General features: G+C 40.6%; 1 protein-coding gene across 2 annotated transcripts in view; it reads right to left on the reverse strand.

Annotated features, from left to right (window-relative positions):
• Positions 1–18700, reverse strand: part of SHANK2 (SH3 and multiple ankyrin repeat domains 2) — a 377060-nt gene that overhangs the window by 303981 nt on the left and 54379 nt on the right. For both annotated transcript variants that reach the window (XM_074586402.1, XM_074586403.1), the window contains 6 exons: positions 17639–17858; positions 7842–8045; positions 4464–4535; positions 3596–3704; positions 3175–3326; positions 2195–2362 (listed from right to left, as the gene is read on the reverse strand). In XM_074586402.1, coding sequence (XP_074442503.1) covers positions 2195–2362; positions 3175–3326; positions 3596–3704; positions 4464–4535; positions 7842–8045; positions 17639–17842 — 909 coding nt within the window. In that variant the 5' untranslated portion in view covers positions 17843–17858. The remainder of the gene's footprint in view (positions 1–2194; positions 2363–3174; positions 3327–3595; positions 3705–4463; positions 4536–7841; positions 8046–17638; positions 17859–18700) is intronic.

Raw genomic sequence — 18700 nt, forward strand, 5'->3', positions numbered from 1 at the left:
ATCAAACCATAACTGTGTTTCTGACTATCCGGGAGATTAAAGCAAATACGCAATTAGCTAAAAATTGCCAATTCTGTCTAGTCTTCAAAAGTCACTCAACATCTAGGTATGAATATGAGGATGTAAATATTAAAATAACTCGTAAAATACAAGAACCGATTCCAACTTTCTATTCTTACTACAATAACCTGGGTTAAAATCAGGCCCTTTCTCCACTTCACTTCCTTTGCTGGAGCGGGATTTGCCTCCTCTTTGCCAGTCTGACCATAGCACTTACTCAGCTTATGGGGAGGCACTGGAAGAGAACCAGCGCAGGGGAGATGCATTTCCCCTCGTTGCAGAGGTCGCGTGGTAGGTGAGTTGTCCAAACCATTCACCAGGGCTCCCCAGCACGGTCAACAGAGAGAGACAGTTATCTCCAGGAGATATCCTTTTTATTAAGGATGAACCATCACCTTACCTTTTCCCCTTCACTATACAGGCAACCCAGAGGCTTAATTTCTACAGCTAGAGACTGTGTTAGCAACGTGAAAAATAGACTTGCTACCGATTATTTCCTTGCCATGCAAGGTAACTTTGCCTTCTTCGTGCAGACAACAGCAGATGGGATTGTATCACACCATCATCTCACTTAATTCACTGAGGAATGCTTGTATTATTGATTACTGAAAACAGATTGCCCGTAATCCAGATGTAAACATTGATTTATTTAGAAATAAGTTTTGAAAAAGCTCTGTTTCATTATAAGAAATAATAGCCGTATGTGTATGAGGCTGGGTTTTCAAAATAGGGAATTTTTTTCTGTATTTTCAGGGAGTCCAGATGAGGTACTATTTGATCTATACAATCCATTTCCTCCACATCCTCAGGTAGTAAATTAATCATTTTTTTTTTTCCTACTAGAGATGAATCCACGTGACCTTGATCTGAACACACTCACACAGTGAAAAAGCTCAGATCCCCACCCAAACCTGGGTACCACAGCTATCTCCCACTTCTTTCAAAAAAAGAGAAGAAAAGAAGTTGTGTACTAAAAAAAATAGCGCACAAAAAAGAAAGTGAGCCTAGATTTACCTAAGCAAACCTGTAAGGTTCATTATTTGTTTCTTTATTTATCTGATCATACTACATCAGTTCCATTTTTTATGATTATTCAAACTCATCCATACAGAAGAAAGGCATCAAATAGCTGTAAGGACATTAGGACTCCTAGAATCTTTAAACTTTGTAAATTACTGAGGACGTTGCTATGCAGAGACATCAATAAGCATTCTTACACAACTGTTGCATAATACTCAGACGTTTCTGGAGAAGACAAGATAAAACAGTTTGAAGAAGAAGTTTTTTCAGAAAATGCCTTACCAAACATTACAGGTGTTTTCAAGAGACGGAATTTAGGTCTTTGGTGAGGCAGGAGGTCTCCTTTTCCAACAGCTATGGTGAAGCTGACGGAGATGTGCCAGCGCCTGATGAATTCTGGCACCACAGCTGGCTCAAGGTATCATGAGCACCATGAACCTCAAAAGATTACTTTTTTAAATAATTTTTCTTTATAGGGCACGCCACCACCTTTATCCACACACTGAATATGTAAGAAAGGAAAGGAAACCCCATGTACAAGCAGCAAAAGAAAAATCCTTGGAATCTCAGTTTCCACACACACAGGGAATGAAAACTGACTCAAACCGTGAGTTTATAAGAGTTCAACATCCTTCAGTGCAACATACTGAAGGATCCTAGCAGCAGGATCCTGCATCCAAATCTTCCTGTAAAGTTCACCAGAGAGAAAGAAGAAAGTATCTCTGACAAACACACAAGAAGCATTACCAGGGATACTAAAATTGGCATCTAACAAAAAGACTGAGTTATGCTTTTTTACTGAAGTGCCACTAATAGGATGCTAAACTTCCAAGAGTCCATTACATAAATATGACTAGTGCAATTTCTCCAGCAAAACCCACAGTAACCACGGGATTTCAAAGTTACAGAACTCCACAGGAACAGTTTCCACTCCTAATTTGCCACAGCAGGATGCAAAGTAATAAGCAAATAGAAAGAGGAAGTCATTCCGTACTTGTATGTGCATGGACTAAACACATCCAAACGGCCTTCCAAAACAGCATTTAACCACAGAACACACACGGCACATTTCCTCACGCAGCTTCAACTCCAAAGAAAAAGTACACTCTCCTACCTGATGAATTTCTTGCCATCCATTTTCATCCTTGCAACTGACTGTAGCGTGTTCGTGCAGTAACAGCTCACAGCAGTAAGGGTCCCCTCCCACAATAGCGGTGTGGTACAGTGGTGTCAGGCCACAGCTGTCTTTGTAGTTAGGAGACGCTCCAAGCTCTAAAAGGGTCTGAAAGCAATCACAAACTGTGAAAAAAAATATATTTTGGAGGGGCATCTAACTATAAAGGGACTTTTCTACCTGAAAAAGTATTTACAAGGTTGATATTTGCCATAATGTTTATTTTTTGCTCACTTCTTTAAAAGCGGATAGAATGGGCCGCAGCACAGAGTAAATTAAGCAAGGAATGACCTTGGAAGAATTAGGATCTGAAGGAATCTATGGGGATAGCAAGGCAAGGATGAGTGGCAATGTCCCATTTCCATCCTCTCCGCATTAAGTTCAGAAATCTCAGTTCTGAAAATGCCGCGTCGCCTTTGCAATACATTCACCTCTTCAGTTACAAGCTGCTTTATCAAAAATGTCATGCAATTTGAATATCTGTCAAAAGGGAATAAGGAAAGCCATAAACATAAGATTTAATCTAGGACATCAAGGTGATTTAAGAATAGCTGTTAGAATACAAAAGAAAACAGAGGAAACTGTGTTAAGATATAATGTGTAATCCATGCCACTGGCATTTGCTTTCAAAGCAATAAGCAACAATAACGCTATTCCTATTTCCTCAGACAGATCTTTCCCAATGTATCAATGAATAAGGTTAAATTTCACCACTTGTTCTTCCTACCAAAAAAAAATAATCAGAAATTAAAAGGCCCTTTACTGAAACCAAATCCTAAAATTTGAAAGCCGTAAGAAAGCACTAGAACAAGCACATACGTAAGGATCTATTTGAGGACAAAACACTAATTAACTAAAAACATTCTCCTATATATATATTTTTATAAAATAATGTATAATTTCCTACTGAAAGCATTTACCTTGAGGGTTACTTGGTTCTTGGCTCTGGCTGCTTTGTGCAGAGCTGTCATTCCATCTTTGGCTCTGAAGTCTAAATGCGCTCCTCCATTTTTCAGAGCTTTTATGACTTCTACCGTATTGTCAAGCTGAACTGCCAAAGTTAGGGGTGTTTCTAAAGAAGAGAATAGCATGTACTTGAAAAAAGAGGAACAAATTTATAAAATAAAGAACACTTGCTTTAAAAACGTTAAAATACTGCTCAGAGAAAATTATAAATTATCAATTTTCTCCTTTGGACAGCAAAACCATCCAGATTCCATTAGCCTGGAGTTAGGAGGCAATAGAAAGAATGTGTGAGATTCAGCCTGTTAATCAATTTAGGTTAGACAAAAAAAGTGGTACCAAAGTACTACTTTATGCTGCTGGTTTTATTGTTCTGACCTCCGCTTTCTAGGTCATGATAGTTTGGGTCCAGTCCTCGGTCCAACATCTTTGTGATTTTTTCCACTGAGAGATGGTGGACATGATCCATAAATTTCCTCAAGTTTGCCTGAAACAAAGAGCGACGAAGAGCGAATTATCCTCTAATTTTAAAAAGAAAATTTTGACTAAAAGTGAAATATTCTGTCAGTTGCTGTCAATAACTACTGACATCATTGAACAATAGCTAATTCACATTCCTGGAGAACTTGACTTTATACTGAGAGCACAAACCCTACGGTTTATAACGTTCTAAAGTCAAACACAGTAAGAAGATTCTGGTATTTATAATCTTAAGGAATAAAAATGAGGGAAAGCTTCGTTCAGTAAGAAATTCGGTGTATGGTGATCGTTATTATTATTATCATAGAATCATAGAATTGTTAGGGTTGGAAGGGACATTAAAGATCATCCAGTTCCAACCCCCTGCCCTGGGCAGGGACACCTCCCACTAGACCAGGTTGCTCAGAGCCCCGTCCAGCCTGGCCTTAAAAACTTCCAGGGATGGGGCTTCCACCACCTCTATTCCGACCTGCAAATGAGTCTAAAGACATAAATCGACATTTTTGCCTGAAAGCACATTATATTTACAAAGTAAGGTTTATTTAAAATTACTTGTATCCGTATGGAAGAGCTGAACATGGGAATTTTTCTATGAGAGAAATTCCCAGCTCACAATTCACACGTCTCTGTTGGTGCTGGAAGCACACGCTCTCCGTTGGTCAGCAATGGGCCCAGGTGGTGATGAACTCCTACTTATTTCCAGTTTCTCAGACACATTACTTTGCTACCTCGGCAATTGCTAACTTGTCCAGTAAATTGGGCGTACCTTCGTGTGAAGCTTGGCCAGCTGTTTTTCATCAAGATTGTACTGTTTGTACACTCTTTTCTTGTATCGAAACTGAGGGAAGAAAAAAGAATAAACTTTAAATGTCCTATTTTGCTCAAAAATTTGTAATATAATTTCCTGACCTTACCAGAAAGTATCCACGATGATGCAGATTTAGGCAAAATTTTAAAAAAAGGCTTAGTATTTCATTTTGAATATTCACCAATAATCAGCACTCTGCTTAACATAGTGGCACCATATTTTTACAGTTCATGTAAGCAAAATTCAGATCTTTTATAAGTATACTGAAATCAGTGGAGGTGTATGGGAAATGAGATCGGCCTCTGGAATCTACATAAATAAGCAGGAATTACAGTGAAAAGAGCATTTCCCTAAGGATATCTGCGCACTTTCAGTTATAGTCTCAGGCAGAAAGACAAACTGGGAAGGCATGTTAAATTAAAAAAAAAATACATATTTCAAAATATCAGCTTAGCATTTCACAATTTTTATTTTAAAAAATAAATTCCTGAAAAAACCCTTAATCAACATAGGCAGAACTTACACATGGGAATAGTTCTCCTGACGTTTAGCAGGGCTGGTCCTGTGAATGAGGTTCAGAGGATTGCCTCTTTTTTTTTTTGGTTAAAACTCACTCAAATTTTACCCTATGGCCAGAGTAGCAAGATCTACGGCAAAAATCATGGGCTTTATACAGTTACAACTTACTATTATCTAATTCTACTATGGAGAATTCAAAGAATGCAGCACGTCTGTTGGACAGGGAGACTGTATTGAACGAGGCTTTAATACCAGCTTTTCACAAGACCCCTTTTAACCCCTGAATTGCAATCCTTTAGCTGCAGTGAAAAGAATTCTGCAAACAGCGAACACTCATGAAACAACATGAGTACTCAGGGAGCTGGCGGGAGAGCTGGTGGTGGGAGAGCTCACCAAGCCTCTCTCCATCGTTGATAACAATCCTGGTCAATGGGGCAGGTGCCAGATGACCGGAGGGTGGCTAATGTGACGCCCATCTACAAGAAGGGTCGGAAGGAGGATCCGGGGAACTACAGGCCTGTCAGCCTGACCTCGGTACCAGGAAAGATCATGGAGAGGATCATCTTGAGTGAGCTCTCACGGCAAGTGCAGGGCAGCCAAGGGATCAGGGCCAGCCAGCATGGGTTTAGGAAGGGGAGGTCCTGCTTAACCAACCTGATCTCTTTCTATGACCATGTCACCCGCCTTCTGGATGCGGGGAAGGCTGTGGACGTTGTCTGTCTGGACTTTGGTAAGGCCTTTGACACCGTCCCCTACAGCATTCTCCTGGAGAAGCTGGCGAATCATGGCATAGACAAGTGTACTCTTTGCTGGGTTAAAAACTGGCTGGATGGCCGTGCCCAGAGAGTTGTGATTAAGGGGGTGAAATCCTCTTGGCGGCCGGTCACCAGTGGTGTCCCTCAGGGCTCAGTTTTGGGGCCAGTTTTGTTTAATATCTGTATCAATGAGCTGGATGAGGGGATTGAGTGCACCCTCAGTAAGTTTGCAGATGACACCAAGCTAGGTGGGAGTGTTGATCTGCTTGAGGGTAGGAAGGCTCTACAGAGGGACCTGGACAGGCCGGATCGATGGGCCAAGGCCAACTGTATGAGGTTTAATAAGGCCAAGTGCCGGGTCCTGCATTTCGGTCACAACAACCCCCAGCAACGCTACAGGCTTGGGGAAGAGTGGCTGGAAAGCTGCCTGGCAGAAAAGGACCTGGGGGTGCAGGTGGACGGCCAGCTTCACATGAGCCAGCAGTGTGCCCAGGTGGCCAAGAAGGCCAACAGCATTCTGGCTTGTATCAGGAATAGCGTGGCCAGCAGGAGCAGGGAAGTGATGGTGCCTCTGTACTCGGCACTGGTGAGGCCTCACCTCGAGTGCTGTGTCCAGTTCTGGGCCCCTCTGTACAAGAGGTGCTGGAGCATGTCCAGAGGAGAGCTACCAGGCTGGTGAGGGCTCTGGAGACCAGGGCATATGAGGAGAGGCTGAGGGAGCTGGGCATGTTTAGCCTGGAGAAGAGGAGGCTGAGGGGAGACCTCATTGCCCTCCACAACTGCCTGAAAGGAGGGTGGAGAGAGGTGGGGGTTGGCCTCTTCTCCCAAGTGAGTAATGACAGGACCGGAGGAAATGGTCTGAAGTTGCGGCAGGGGAGGTTTAGGTTAGATATTAGGAAGAATTACTTTACTGAAAGAGTGGTCAGGCACTGGGACAGCCTGCCCAGGGAGGGGGTTGAGTCACCATCCCTAGAGGTGTTTAAGGAACATCTAGATGTGGCACTTCAGGGCATGCTCTAGTGGCAGAGATCGTAGGTTGTTTGGTTGGACTCGATGATTTTAAGGGTCCTTTCCAACCATGACGATTCTGTGATTCTGTGACATTAAGAAACATGACAGAAAAAAAAAAGAAAGCAGATATTTATTTTGCTTATGGCTATAATACGGACATCAGTGATTGAATCTCTGAAATAAACCACTAGAAAAGTTAGGACCTGAAACCTTCTCTGGAGCCTGTTGGGTTTTTTTCTGGGATTTCTGTTATAGTGGAGTAAGTCTATTAACTGTAGATTATTAGTGGTTGATTTACCACCATACAAGCAGTATCAAAATTAATTAAATACTAGTTTCATGCCCCAGTTTCTTGCTATACTGTGTTTCAGGGTGATCTGGCTCTGCTCCATGTTCACCCAGTGCCACAATAGTTCTGCCCAGTTTATCCCCCAGCTGCGCAGCCTCTGCACGAGCAACGGAGAGGGGGGAAATTCCAGTGTCTACGCGTGACTGCTTCACACGTACACCCCCTCTCTTCCCTTACTGCTTTCCCAGGAGACAGCCAGAGGAAATCTGCGTACTCTGATGGAAGGCACAGAGGGAACGAGATGGGGAAAAAAAAAAAAATAGTAAATGGCTTTACCGAGAAAGACAGACCCTCTCTTTGGGAGAAAGCAAAGGCTGGTAATTCAGCAACTGCTACCCTACTACTGCAAAACTAAGGAGAGATCCAAAAGCTTAATCTAGAAACGTACACTTCTTTATTAAATTACAGGACAAGATATATGTTCCTATGGATATAGGATATAAGATATATGTTCCTATGGACATATCCCAAGATATGTTCCTCAGCAGAGGAACGCTCCAAAATCAAATTTCCCAGAGGGACTGATTCTTTTAGGGATAACACATAGAACAGCTCCACTAAGAAAGTGATGTGGGCAAGGGTTCAAGTTCAGACTTGCTGACAACCATTTCCCAAATGCAATTCGTGTAGAAACCTCAAATATAGCTTTCTGCATAATTTGTATCAGGATACAAGTGTTTCAGATACTAGATCTACAAATACCTCAAGTGAAGGAACTCCTTTATTCACTGGCTGTGGGTATTCCCTAAGAAGTCGTTCCTCATCCAGAAACTTCCCATCTCTACCATTGCTTGCAGGCTGGAAGAGTCCATAATTCAGGACATCTTTCAAACTCTGATTCAAAGTGCACAAAATCCGTTGCTTTGCAACCCACACTGAAGCTTCTGGGTTAAATCTAATGCATTTCTGCAATGAGAAATTATAAAAAAAAAATCTAATTAATGAAAAAAGCATGTAAATAGTATCTTACATTCTAAAATTTACAAGTGTCATAAATATATACACACATACACAATAAACCTTCAAATTCCATGACAAAAAATACATCAACAGAATTACATTTCAGACACACATTCCTCTGCAATAACTAATCCACAAGTACTGTGAAAAAACAGGAAATCTCAAGTCTTTCCACAAACATCAGAGGTGACATTCTTCTTCAGAAAGAGAACAGCTCCATGGCAAACCTGTTCAAAAAGCCAAGTGAAAGGGATATTACAAGATCTTTAACCATCCACTTGACTCCAGGCTGCCCTGATAACCCTGTCTCCACCACAACAACTTCACAAAAGAACAGAAGAACAAGTAAAAATAAGACTGATGTCTTATGCATTGTCTTATAAGTGTAAAGTGTTTCCTTTAACTTTACCCATGACTGCTTCTGCAGTATCTCTTGTGTCTTTTTAAAGTCTCGAGGCCGTCCATGAGAAAATGGTTGGAGTTTGTCTTTTAGAACTAAACGTGTTTATCCTGGCGAGCTCTGCACACATCTGAAAGTAATCTCTGATCCCATATACACAAATCAAATGCCAAATTAATTTCAATATTTCAATTCTGAATTTGAAGAGCAGATTCAAAGGCAGAACCATAGAATCACAGAATGTGTTGGGTTGGAAGGAACCTTAAAGATCATCCAGTGCCACCCCCTGCCCTGGGCAGGGACACCTCCCACCAGCCCAGGTTGCTCCAAGCCCCGTCCAACCTGGCCTTGAACCCCTCCAGGGATGGGGCAGCCACAGCTTCTCTGGGCGACCTGGGCCAGGGCCTCACCACCCTCACAGCCAAGAATTTCTTCCCAATATCTCATCTAAATCTCCCTTCTTTCAGTTTAAAACCATTCCCTTGTCCTGTCCAAAGTCACAATATTTTATATGTTCAAAGTTTCTTCTTGACTATTCCAATATTATGTCGCAAATATTTTCAACAATAAAAAGTACAACCAGGACATGAAGGACTTTCAATTTCCAACTGTTTTTAACTAAGCAAACACTGCAGTCAACCATTCCTCCATATATATATATTCACTTTATCAGAGCAGAGATGACCAGCTGGTGTTGACTATCATGACATGCTGAAGTTGAGGAGTTTGGCTCCGTTTCTGTGAATTAATCCCCAGATATGAGGACTGTCAATAGACACTGATACTAAGATGTCCTCTATTCATCGTGGCTGACCAGCAGTGCCACTGAAGTTGTCGTGATAGCATCTCACGGGGGTTTGCCCAAGGAAGAAGAGCAGGCTCGTGAACGTTGGGCTTTGTCCAGCTCCGCTGCGCCTGGGCATGAATTATTAAAAATTAGCACTTGGTTTGTCTTCACTCAGTTCCTGAACAAACTGCACTTTTTCAGATATGGCTCAAGTCCCGATGTTAAGACATTTTGGGGTATGTAAGGGAAGCGAGATAAAACTTTCATTGCAATGTGCTCCAGTGATGCTTTGGCCTAGGAAATAACAGATAGCTTTACTCCTTTTACAGTCTAAAATATAAAAATGCAAACAAATGAGGTATTAGATTTTGTCACAAATAACGTTGTCTAGGAAGCAGGTTTCATTCCCCTTACGTGTTTTACATATCAAGGTGGTTTTGAAAAGTTGGGGGCTTTTAAATGGTGGAGGGAAGGAGAGGGGAGCCAAAAAACATGATAAACACCATTTTCATTCCCAAACAGCCCAGGAGTTAAGGTACTGACTTAGCAGCAAGGGCAACCTGGTTTACATCCCTGTGCTCCTTCAGCTCTGAACCTCTCTTGCCCCATGACTCTTACATGGATTCAAAGTTTGGATTCAAACTTCAATACAAAGTTTGGACTCAAACATCAGCAGTTTTCAGCAGCTCTAAAAATTGTCAGTTACAATGTACGTTATGAGCTTAACTTCTCCATCCTGTATCAACATGCAGTGACTTGTCATTATCCACATGTCCTGAAAGAGTATAAGAAATGCTACTAAAATGGGAAGAAGCAAAGATAATTTTGAAATTACATGTATTTTTTCCCAGGAAAGCCTTTCTTACATGAAAATGTTACATGAAAGAAATTATTTTTGGACTTTTATGACACTGCTTTGATTTTAACAATACAAAACACTAACTTCTGATCACAGTTCAACTAAATCTGTTTATTTTAATGCACCTTGAGAATTCGGCATATTTAATTTTGTTTGGTTTATTCTTGAGTTCTATATGTCCTTGATTGCACGCAAATATTGCAGATAACCGTGTGTGTTTCTAACTGTCAAAGATTTGCTACATTGGCAAAATTACAAATAATTTCCAATTTCTTCAGAATATATTCCTATGGAAAATAAAGCTTTCTACGGTGTTTATACACGTTGCAGAAACACACGATATTTATCTTCTGAAATTGGCCAGTTTGCTGTCCATAGGCCTGTCATTGGCACGTTCATATAACGCACGAGGACGGGACATAATAGTTTAAGCACCTTCACTGGACTGAAACGGCAGTGAGGGATTCCTTTTGTGCTGTAGCTCAAAGGCTTGTTTTAAAATGAGTTATCCAGTAACTATAGCACTATTATATTTCTACCACACTAGCTACAATATTTTATAGAGTCCTCAATGGCAGAATAAATACGGAAACACTTTGAAACTAGTAATTTCAAAACCTAATTTATTCACAGCCCTTGCTTTTCTAGTGATTCACAAGAAACAAAAACATGCTTACTTTAATAAATGTTGATCCCATTAGTAATTTCTCGTGAATTAAGTAAGATCAATGATGTAGAAAGCAAACCAATAAATGAACAACTGTTTCCTACCAAAATTTCTCAGACTCGGGAAAGTGAAACTAGTGAGAAAAGTGTATTTATGCTTCCCATGAAGCCAGGCAGGATAGAGATGGAGGCTGTTCCCACTCTCTCAGAGGCAGCTGCTGAACAAGGGGATAAGAAGGACCACTCAAATGCTGCATAGGGTGTGTTTTAGATCAGCCTGCCCCAGAATGCCTCCCCTGGACCACTTCTCTGTCCCTCAGCAGCCCTCCCAGGACAGAGACCACCACAGTCATCATCTCTGTCATGTAGATGAGTCATCACCTACTGCCACACTTGGAAACATCCGCTGAATCACAGCAGAATCTACACACAGACTGCTTTAATTAGGAAATAAGTAAGAATTCATTAGATGCACATGGTCCGGTGACCACAAGGAAATGAGACAGTAGTTGAGTCAAAAAAGCTGGACAACTTTATCTAATCTTCAGTGAAATAAAAAAAATAAAAATAAAAAAATAGGGATACTTTAGTGGCAAAGAACTACAGAAACGCATATGAAACATAAAGATATTTTGCATTAACAGATGTGGGATCTCTTCTTTCTGCCCTTTTTGTTGCATCCCAAGACCAGATAAAATGCGATAGTTTGTCTTGAAGGCTAGCTACATACACTATAAAAACTGCAACAGTTCTTTCAAATAAGAACCAAAACAGAAGGCCCGAGTGGCTCAAAACCACCACTGTCAAAGCGACACTAGGCCACTCAAAATCCAAGTCTAGCAGCAAGACAGCACGTCAACATCGGTTGCTGAAATAGAAGACCCGTGGTTTTGATATTAAAGCTCTTTGCATCATGAGAGACGTGGTCAATTGTAATCATGCATTCCTGCACACTGGTGAAAGCCACTAACTAGAAGCAAGGGGAGAATATAGCTCACCCACTCCAGATAAAGGGAAGATATTAATTCAAGGGGAATAATGTTCATGATACAGAATCTCTGAGGAATAACGTTTATCTGTTCAAAATCTATCATCCAACACATCTTTTTCATCAGACTCACGAAGCTGTCAGTCACAGAGAACTGCGCTACAACAGAGGAACCATGACAAACGGTTTGTACAGCTGCCTCCAAAATGTGATTGTCAGAATATCAAAATACAAGTTATTCCTTTCAGTAGAAGACGGCGATATTAGACATGTGACTACCAAAAAGTAGAAAATGCAAATGAAAGTCGGGTATCATGAAAAAAACAGAGCAAGTCGCTCATTTTGATTTGTGCTCGCTGTTCACCTTAATTCTTGGAGGCACTGCTTTCCTTCATCAGAATGCATTCAGAAAACACAGAATTCATGAGATGAAAGGTCAAAAAAACCAGTCTGGCCACATCGACACGAGCAAGTCAGCTCCCCTGTCCAGATCAAGGGCATAAGAACAGCAGCACCCACAATGTTTCCGTTGTCAAACTGAAGACAAAAAGAAAGAAGATCAACTATAAACAGAAAGCAGCAATGAAGAATCAGTCACCGAATGGGATAGAGAAGAATACTCGTGAGCAGTTGCAAAGGAAAACCTGGAATAGATCTGAGGCAGAGGATGTCAGTACAGACTGGAAACAAGTGAAAATGGAGACAATTTAAGCAAAAGATGTGACTCAAGCTGCAGTTGTGACAACTGGGTTCCTACCTTTGTAAGATAAAAATTGCACGACCTAAACAAGTGTTTTAAGAAAGAAAAGCACTAAAAGATTCTTAATCCTAAAGGTCAATAAATACTAGAAAAAGTTAAAAAAGATACAAAAGTATAAAAAGCAATTTAGAAGCAGAAAACTAAAAAGTAGCTACAACTTAAGCTGTTGCTTTCCCAAACTGCCACCAAACAACATTTTGCATGGAAAGTCCAATATAGAAAAAACCAGGTGCGGGAAGAGTCAGTAAATGCTCCTTGCTGAAGCAGAGCAGCAGAACAGATGGGCGGAAAGCATTTCAAAGAAGTCTTCAGCAGACCCAATCCCATCTCAGCATCAGAATTTAATAAAACATACAAATCTGAGCATTTTGATTTTAAACCTAACCCAGAGGGAGCGCATAACTAGAGGATAAAACAAAAGAGCTCAACAACCACCGTGCGTTGATAATAAAATAATGAAAACATTCCTTAAAACAAGGAGTTCCTTAAACATTTCTTAAATCTGGCTGACAGATCTGTTCTTCAAGTCTGGGAAAAAGAGCGATACTAAGCACAAAAGGTTGGACATCACTGTCAGAATATCACGCAAAGGAGATTTTCTTGACAACAGCTACTGGAGAAGAACCAGACTCCTTCCAGTCATAGGCAGAATCACTTGTGACATGTTCTTCCATGGGCTGAGAAAGGAAAGGGATACAAGAAGACTTACCCTGGATTCAAACCAAAAAGGTCCAGGAAGAGGTCAGTTATGCCAGGCATCACAGAGGAAAGAGCAAACACGTCAGTTCACACAGTTTTCTGTGTCCAAAAAGACGTTCGACACCTTTAGGCACAAGGTAGGGAGCCACCTTGGGCATCAAACTGCTGGGGGCTGTTGACTGCTGCAACTTTGCTTACCAAGGAGGAAAGACGCAGATCTGTCATCAAGCGGTGCCACTGACAACATGACACTGACCTTTGCTGCCCCAGAGATGAAGCATCCTCACATTAAGGGCAAACACAATTGAATATTGCCCAAGCTGCCACAAAACCCTGCACCACTATTGCAAAGAGAGGAGGAACCAGTCAGGTACTGCCATTTCCATCTCAATAGCAAGTAGTAGGGGTCATCGTCAAGCCAGAGCCCTCTGGGCTGGATGCACTGCGAATCAGCTTCTGGTCAAAAGAGATTACACTTGTGTCCTGCCTCCATAAAGAATCTATTAAAGCTGAGCCTCCTGGCTCATTAAATCAGGAAATTAAATGCCAGATAATATGGCTTTTCTACCCACTCTCCTATAGACACATTTGTGAATACAGAGGGTTTTCTATGCTCTCCGTTCCTTCAATATTTTTACTGAGCTCATTTTAATCTTTCCGTCACTCAGTTAAATACTCTCCACACTCCTGTGCTAAGGATGACACTTGAATACAGATGACGCACAAAAGCAATAAGAAATTACTCTTTCTACAAAGCATTGTTTCAATACGTCGGGTCCAGGGGAGGCCCCGGAGATGCTGGGAGGGCTGGAGCCCCTCTGCTGGGAGGACAGGCTGAGAGAGCTGGGGGGGTTCAGCCTGGAGAAGAGAAGGCTCCGCGGAGACCTTCCAGCCCCTTCCAGTCCCTCAAGGGGCTCCAGGAAAGCTGGGGAGGGACTCTGGATCAGGGAGGGGAGCAATGGGACGAGGGGGAATAGTTTTAAACTGGAAGAGGGGAGATGTACATGAGATCTGAGGAAGAAATTCTTTCCTGTGAGGGTGGTGAGCCCCTGGCCCAGGCTGCCCAGAGAAGCTGTGGCTGCCCCATCCCTGGAGGGGTTCAAGGCCAGGTTGGACGGGGCTTGGAGCAACCTGGTCTAGTGGGAGGTGTCCCTGCCCAGGGCAGGGGGGTGGAACTGGATGAGTTAGTTAAGGTTCCTTCCAACCCAAACCATTCTGTGATTCTATGATTATCACCTGAACTGAAAAGGAGACAAAAAAGAATTTATATAAGAACTGAAAAGTAAGTCTTCATAAGAGCTTTGTATGAACTTGTCAAGGTTTACATTATCTTTACATTCTCAAATGAGAATAAAAGGGCAACAAGAGAGATTTTCTGCAATGGCTGACAATTAATAAAGTTTTCTGTAGCAGCACATCCTACTTAAGATGCCTGCTGCTTATCTCATACGTGCAATGAAATAAAGGTGATTTACACCAGTCACTGCAGATGAGCAAACTTTTATTCCTAGTGAGTTTAGCTTGGGGTTTAAAGCTTCCCAGTGGGTTGAGTTTTATCTAAAACCCTAAACTTGCCTTCTTTTAAACAAATATATTCTTGATCATACTTTCTAAAAAGCAATAAAGATTAAAAATGTAAAACTAAGTGATGTCATTTCATGCTCCTTTGATTAAACAGACTAATTTTAAACACCTCTTATGTTAAATTAATTATAATTATACAGCAAACGGGGTGTATGTTGGATTTGCCTTGTAGCTATAACACAGCTCATGAAATATATCTTCTCCAATCTTTGCTATGCTACATTTAGCATTTACATTTACAATCTTTGCTATGCTACTGATAGCTTATCAGTCTTCCTGTTTGCAAACCTAAACCCAGATTTCACTTTTCTGTACTAGAGCTTGTGGGCTGATAAATTAAATCAGAAATAGATCATCTGCTATAGAACTGGTTAAAACCATTGAGTTACTTTTCATTAAGAGTTTATTGAAAAGGAAAGAAAGTGCAAAAAGTAAAGCAATATAAATGAACAAAAGAAACACAAAACCAAAAATACTTTTCCATTTATTTCATTTCCTGCACAAAATGAATTTTAAAAAAACAATTGTTTCAATAGTGTCAGTAAATGTCTTATTATTGGTCTAAAAAAAAAAAAAAGTCATGAAATAAGAGGGCTTCAGGAGGCTAACATCCCTCTGTTTTTAACAGCAGAGTAAACCTAGCAAGTAAAGCTAATCTTTCCATTTTACTGGATGTATTCATTGAGCACTGAACAGAGTCAAAGATGATGATGGTAGGATCATCAATAAAACCCTAACCATGGCCAGTCAGAGCTTGCCTTGACAGGGGACTTCACTACTGGCAAAATCCTTTAAAATTTAAGATGTACCACTGTGCATTTCAGTATTTTAATCAACACTGAAATGAAAGACCCAAGGTGATGGCTGCTTCAGCCAGGATTTAATAAAAATCCCGTGTGTGGCCCACAGCAGCCTCAGTCCTGCTCTGCCCTCTGAAGACCCTCCTCTCCAGCTCGGGTCCCACACCACTTCTTCTTCATAGAGGTTAATCTCACACCATATAAACAAATGGTACTGTAATTTCAGCAGAGATCCTCATTTAAAAGATTTTTTTTTAAGTACAAGAATTTAAGAGATAATGCTCCCAACTCCAACACAGATTTCTCTGAGTTTCTGCAGCACTGTGTGTAGACTGGGCTTTAAGAAGAGAGATCTACAACCACACCTGAGGCCACACTGTCAGAACAGCTCTTCCCTGTCAGCCTGTAGACAGGCCATCTCTATCATTCTGAAAATGAACTTAATTAAAAAGAAAGGAATAATTTCATCTGAGATAGATCTTCAGTGGCAGCACAGTATGAAGTAGATCTTATATGTCAGCACAGAGTGATGTATGTAGCACACATCCATAAAAAGAATGTGTTTTTATAATCATCATTGAAATGAAAAAAGTCTGATGCCTACCATCAATTGAAAAACCCGACAATAGCATTCAAGAAGGCCCAGGGTAATTTAGACAATTAATCACAAACTTGGACAGGCAGTGATTCTACAGAGAATCAGTAAGTAACTCCCAAGACCTTCTCCGGGATAAGATTGTCATTCCTGTCATAGCACTTGTGGAGGACAGGGATTCTTGTACTTACACAGTTACAACAGCAAACTTTTCCTACTTGATGCCTGTAACACTGCAGACATTGAATGTTACACATTCAACCATAAAAGAAACACAACTTCGTAGGTCCTTCTGAGAAAGAGCAAGGAATTTGGACTGTAGATTTCTAATACGTAAGGAACAGCCAAGATATTTTTTTAATTTAAAAAAAAAACAAACTTTTTTTTTCCTCATTTACTCAGTTAATCAGGCATTTTTTAACAAATGTCCGTTCAATTCTCTCTGTAAGACGCGAGAGATTAGAGGCTTTTCAACAAAAGATTTATTTTCATCCAACAGATTTAGGGATGTGAGATATAGCCGTAAGTCCACAAGTTAGCTTGCAAACGACTCCTCTAGAAAAATCAGAAAAGGTTCATTTTACTCTCTGTGATACGTTCCCAGTACAAGTGGTGAGGAGGTGGAAGAGAATAAAATAGCCATTTCATGTCATTGTGAAAACTGTGGAACAGTATGATGTCATGTTTTATTCTTTCTCCAAACGGAGTGTGTTGACTTCTCTGGGTGGAAGTCTGAGAAACACCACCATGTAAGTAAAGGCATAGCAGCAAAGGAGGAATGAAAGATTTATTTGTGCTTCTCTTTCCTGGTTTTTATGCTCTAAAACCCACCAGCTATCTAACAAGGATATCTTTTCGCGGGAGGATGAGAGAGAAAGGCAACTAATATGGTAAAGAGAGAGAATTTGATGACCTCCTGCTAGACCCCACTCTAGCATCAATCACAAACTGTATCAGGAAAAGAGAAAGTAAAGAAGAGAATGAGGTTACATATGTATGTGTCTTTTGTGGAGATAATGTGATTTTGGGGTTCAACCCTCATCTTCTGATGAGATTTTAGATGCCTAATTCTCTTTCTTGTGCCAAAACGCCTCTGAATGCAGATCAGACAGGTTGGTGCTTTATGATCAGAGCTTTCATCAAGTTAACATACTAAACGCACCCTCTTGGACGGGACGGTGCCTTTAGTCAGACATACCATTGGCATTTAGTCAGTGCCAATCAGTCAGACATACCATTGGGGAAAAAATTTAGACGCTAGAAGAAAACAGGACATAAGTTTTGCCTGGAATTTGTCAAAAAATTATCATAAAATAGAACAGATGTACTGCAGATTGAAGGCGGCAAAGCTAATAATTTAATTTTATTTTTTTTTTTAAATCGTAACGCAATACCCCTTACCGTTTGCTGCAGATCGGGTATTATAATTCGGATCACTAACGTGTTGCTCTGACTGTCTTCCATTCTGCTGCTTGGCTTTTCTGCGGTTGCTCTAATTGTGTCATAAATGGTTTCTTCTTTGGAGCTGTCTGATTCAGATTCAACAGAATAGTCGGAAAAGCTTTGTGCCATTTCATCTTCACTTGATGTTGGGCTACGAGGCATGTTCAAGATTTTTATCCTGCCAAAACACAGCAGAAACAACAACAACAAAAAAAGACAGGTTACAGTTAAAGTCTTACAAATGAATCAGCTACAAGTTTTGTTTTCTTGGAAGTAACATGCATTTAACAATGAAGTTGTATGTTTTATACTGCTTGTATTTCCTCCTGTAATTTATGTGGGTACGCAGAGTATAATGGAAATACATCTGGCTACCAATTTACTACAGAAGAGGAAGAAGGACAAGAGAAGGAAAAAAAGTAATAAAAGGGGAGATGACCTTTCTTCCCAGGCACACCCAACCTCCCAAAGGATCCAGAAAAACCCAGCATAATTACAAGGTTCTCCGCTAAATAGCACTCTTGTAAACTGTACTTAGAACTAGATCTGGCCTTGAAGCCGACTTCCCTCAGTGCAAAAAGACATTTCAGGAAAAACGGGTGCTAAAGTAATATCATCCTGCACATCGAGAAACTCTACAGGTAAAGCTTCAATAAAAGACAGTATTTTGAAAGAGCGGAATCAACCAAAAAAATGAAATACTACAGGGAGCCAGACAGATGCAGATGCTGCTTTGTGGCTCATACAACATCCTTTAATATCAACACTACCAAAATCTGGCTATTATACGTATTCAAATATAGATTTTTAGAAAGATTTTTAATCTGTGGTATAAATTAGGCTAAAATGAAAGTAATGCTTATTCCAACGTAAGGACATTTGTATTCAGAGGTCTCACAGTAGGAACAGCAGAACATTTTCCTTCTGGGTTTTTCCCACTACAGCAGCAAAAGACTTTTTTTTGTCCCACAAACTAAAAGTTTCTCTGGGAAATGAAAATTATTATTCTATTGAAAAATG

This window comes from Larus michahellis, chromosome 4 (genome assembly GCF_964199755.1).
Source record: "Larus michahellis chromosome 4, bLarMic1.1, whole genome shotgun sequence".
NCBI classification, from domain to species: Eukaryota; Metazoa; Chordata; class Aves; order Charadriiformes; family Laridae; genus Larus; species Larus michahellis.